Source organism: Orycteropus afer, unplaced genomic scaffold, assembly GCF_000298275.1.
Source record: "Orycteropus afer afer isolate SDZICR_OR568_19922 unplaced genomic scaffold, OryAfe1.0 scaffold00632, whole genome shotgun sequence".
In the NCBI taxonomy this organism is placed as follows: Eukaryota; Metazoa; Chordata; class Mammalia; order Tubulidentata; family Orycteropodidae; genus Orycteropus; species Orycteropus afer.
In genome coordinates, this window is record NW_006922219.1 from 548,188 (window position 1) to 552,901 (window position 4,714).

Sequence of the window (4,714 nt, forward strand, 5' to 3'; positions counted from 1 at the left end):
GCCATACTGCTTTCCACAATGGTTGTACCATTTTACAGTCCCACCAGCAGTGTATGAGAGTCTCAATCTCTCCACAATCTCGCCAGCATTTGTTATTTTCTGTCTTGTTGAACTTTGCTACTAGTGCTGGAGCATGTGAATTGAATTTAAAAGACACTTTGGAAATGGTGCAGGAAGATGCTCAAAGAGTGCAATGTAATGACATTAATGCAGTTTGGTCTTCGTGTGTTCTACACACTCACTGCCATCGAGTCGGATCTGACTCATAGCAACCCCTCCTTGGGTTTCCGAGGCAGTATCTCTGCAGAAGTAGATTGCCCGATCTGCCTTCCATGGAGTGCCTGGTGGGTTTGAACCGCCAACCTTCTGGTTAGCAGTCAAGTGCCTTAGGCACTATGCCATAGTTTTTCTGTTTCATGACTTGCAAACTTCCTCTATATGAAATCTGTTGTCTTGTGAATTTGGGCTTCAGCTTTCTGAGGAACTGTGAAAAAAAATTCAGGACTCAGCACAACCCATTCCTATCATTGCCAACTCAAAGCACCTTTCTCTATGTCAGCTGGTCAATAAACATATTCATTTTCATCTCAATATGAGTTCAACATCATATTGAATGCAGTTTTGTGGAGAGTTTTATCTTGTGAAAATTACAGCGTTCTAACAAGGACATCTCCTTGAAAGACATTAATTGCTACTTTGGGATTTGTTCTCCCAATGGCCCCAGCCAAGGAAAACATTCTACTTTCCTCATTTGTTTCAATAAAGGTCCCCTTTGTTCTGGGATACAGGGTTCATCCTATGGTAATGTGAATGCCTTAAAGAATCCCCACATTCTGTTAAAAGTAATTCTTTTGGACAGAACCAGGCTATTTCTTAGGTGGCCATGATAATCACAGTTATTCTCAGACTCTGCTTTCCATAGTGAAATTTTGAATATTAGAAAAAATGATAGAGGAGGGCAACTGGGTTGATGTTTCCAGGTTGCCTCAATGGCAGAGCCCTCACATCAGTTTATACATGAAGAGGGCATAGATGAGAAAGAGAATGGCAGGCACTGTGGACAAACCCAGGAAAGTCAGTGACACACTGCTTAAGAACCAGATAAAGCTTAAAGGTGTGATATGACAAAAATTAGAGGAAAAGTATGTTAGTAATAATGGGGGCAAGGAGAGAGTGTTAAGCCATCCATTTCCTCCATAATTTTTTATTTAAACAGACAGACTATTTTATTCCACAGTTATCTTGATAGGGACTTCGTTTCCTTCTTTTACACTAATATTAAATCATAAAACTCCTAATTTTTTTCTACATGAGTCCTGTATTATTTTTGTCCCTTATCTCCTATCCCTTTTTACCTCTAGAAAAATGCTAAAAGATGACTCAACTCACTTTATTTAATGTAATAAGGAATTCAGGCAGTTGTATAAAAGAAGAAAATTATGCCTGCATCAGAGTAAGTAGCCACACCACTTGTTTTCAGTTTCTTTCTTTCTTTTCTTTTCTTTTTTGTGATGTAATACCCCTCATTCGAGGACAATTAAAAAAAAAAAATCTCTTGCAATTTTTCCATCACCTTTCAAAAGATGTTGTAGTTGTGAGCCATTGAATCGATACCAAATCATAGTAAATTGAAGGAATCTTCATGATTTACTATTTGACATAATAAATTTATGTTAAAATGAGAGTGCTAGATAATTATCCTGGGCAATTTCTGAGCTGCAGAAAATAGTATAGAGTATTATAATAAGTTAATGATTATTTACATTACCAAAAATATTAGTATTAGAGGTTGTGTGGAAATATTTCTGCCTGCCTGAACTGGTCACATGGTCTCAGGTCAAATTTAGTATCCTTAGCTTTGTAGCTGTAACTCAATTAGACGCTGCTTCTTTAAGAGTCAACCTTACAATATTTGTGTAATTAAGAGTCCCACAAAAGAAGGGCCTGCAGGTGGGTCTACTGTGATTGAGTTTTGCCATATCTAATATCTTAAAGTGAGAACTCAGACTCTGTTAAAATAAATGTAAGGAGAATTATTGACAGCTAAAACACAGTTCAACTTAGTGGAAGATCTCACAGAGTGAAACCAACGTTCCAAAGAGCTGATTCTGACAAGTACTTATAAAGGCAACAACTGCAAGTATGAGGAGGTTGCCTAAACATTTCTGATTGGTCGATCTAAGAACTAGGTTATGGAAATGTGCAAAGTTTTGTAAGGATATAAGCATATGAGAAAAATAGTATTTGAGGGGGGCTAAATGGCATATTGGCTTGCACAAATATTCCAGGCAGACTGTGACATTAGTAGGTAAGCTGATTCTCAGAAAGTCCCCTTTAAAACAAACAAACAAAACAAACAAAAAACAACAACAACAACAAAAAAAACCCACCCCGCTACTGTCAAGTCAATTCCAACTTACAGCAATTCTATGTGAGATCCCACTTAGGGATTTTTGGTTAAATGACATCACATATAGAGTTGCTATGAGTTAAAATCAACTAGATAGTCTTTCTTTTCTTTTTTTGTGATGTAATACCCCTCATTGTAGGGCAATTAAAAAAAAAATCTCTTGCAATTTTTCCATTACTTTTCAAAAGATGTTGTTGTGAGCCATTGGGTTTTTTTTTTTTTTTGATTTAAGGGGCATTTTCTGAGAATCAGTTTACCTACTAATGTCAGAGTCTTCCTCGAATAACTGTGCAAGCCAAGATGATCCTTATTGCAATCTTCACCTAGTTAGCAACCCTTGACTAGTTAGCAAACTTTATGAGAATTGCAAAGGAGGAGTAACTTGTTAGAAAATACAAAAATTTTGCTGTCACAATGGAACACGCTATTATATTGAGAAGTAATATAAATTTCTTTGCCAATCTGTTTGCAAGGGTTTGACAATGGGTAGGGAATCTTTGAGTTTGTGTACTTTTTTTCTTCAGGTCACAGGAAATGATGAACAATGGGAAAAATGCAAGTTCTGAAGGCTACTTTATTCTACTGGGTTTTTCTAATTGGCCTCATCTGGAAGTGGTTCTCTTTGTAGTTGTCTTGATATTCTACTTGATGACACTGGTTGGCAACCTGTCCATCATTATCCTGTCATACTTGGACTCGCATCTCCATACTCCCATGTACTTTTTCCTCCCAAACCTCTCTTTTCTGGATCTTTGCTATACCACTAGCTCCATCCCTCAATTGCTAGTCAACCTCTGGGGTCCTGAGAAAACCATCTCTTATATTGGTTGCATGATTCAACTTTACTTTGTCCTTGTCTTGGGAGCCACAGAGTGTGTCCTACTGGTGGTGATGTCCTATGACTGTTATGTAGCTGTGTGTAAACCCTTGCATTACACTGTCCTCATGCATCCTCGTTTTTGCCACCTGTTGGCTGTGGCTTCTTGGGTAATTGTTTTAACTGTCTCAGCACTTCATTCCTCCTTTACCTTCTGGGTACCCTTGTGTGGACATCACCAAGTGGATCACTTTTTCTGCAAAGTTCCAGCACTGCTGAGATTGTCATGTGTTGACATTTGTGCTAATGAGTTAACCCTTACAGTCATGAGCTCCATTTTTGTAACCATACCACTTATTCTCATTCTCAGCTCCTATGGTGCCATTGCCCATGCTGTGCTGAGAATGCAGTCAACAACTGGACTTCAGAAAGTCTTTGGGACATGTGGAGCCCATCTTACGGTTGTGTCCCTCTTTTTTATTCCGGTTATGTGCATATATCTCCAGCCACCCTCTGGGAAATCTCAAGATCAAGGCAAGTTCATTGCCCTCTTTTATACTGTGATCACACCTAGTCTTAACCCTCTAATCTATACACTCAGGAACAAAGATGTAAGAGGGGCAGTAAAGAGACTAATGAGGTGGGAGTTAGACACATGACAGAGAAATCAGATGCTCTGAAATTTTCTTTAGAGGGTCTTGTCCATCTGGGAAGGTGTCTCCTCTGAGATTTATTTTTCAATTTATAACCTACCAAGCACTTAGAGAAGAACAGCTTTCCCCCATATTTGTTGTTCCTTTTGTTGGTTGATTTTGAAATATTGTTTATACACAGATCTCAGCTTAGTATCACTTTAGTCTTTATAAAATTCCATATTTAGTTCCCATAGAAATCAAGGACTGGTTTCTTAACATAAATGTGTGTTTGTGTGTAATTATAGATTATTTTAAAAATATTTGAAATATCTAAATAACATCAATATGCTAATTTATGCACTAATCATAAATAACTACAGAACAAGGAAGGAATATAGAAAAGACTTAGACTAATGGAGTTTTGGAGATTGAATAGGCACTACATTTAGCAAAAAAAACTTATCATGGCAAAGACAAAATGGTAAACATAACGGATAGCATCGTTTATTGTATGATGAATATGATATTGTATGATACATGACAATTCTTTGGCTGAAACACACTTTTTTCAAGATTCCAAATTATATGAGTAATTTATTTTGTGCATGTATATACTTGTCACATTGAACAGTATAAACAAATATATGTTCAAAATGGTCCTTTCATTCATCTATTTATTTATTAATCTATGTATTTACTCTATTAGCTAAATTTTATTGAGTACCTACTCTCTCCCTTATTATTTTATTTTATTTTTTTGTAATATATATAAATATATAATTAGAAGACATTTTATTGAGTAGAACTCACTGCTGAGTGGAGGAACTGGCGATTTATGAGCAAATGTGACAT

At 36.7% G+C, this 4,714-nt stretch overlaps 1 protein-coding gene across 1 annotated transcript; it reads left to right on the forward strand.

Annotated features, from left to right (window-relative positions):
* The first annotated feature begins 2,944 nt into the window (after window positions 1-2,944).
* On the forward strand, window positions 2,945-3,886 carry LOC103210636 (olfactory receptor 2J3-like). Its single transcript, XM_007956547.1, has one exon. The coding sequence runs from the start codon at window positions 2,945-2,947 to the stop codon at window positions 3,884-3,886; it is 942 nt and encodes a 313-aa protein (XP_007954738.1).
* The last annotated feature ends 828 nt before the right edge of the window (window positions 3,887-4,714 follow it).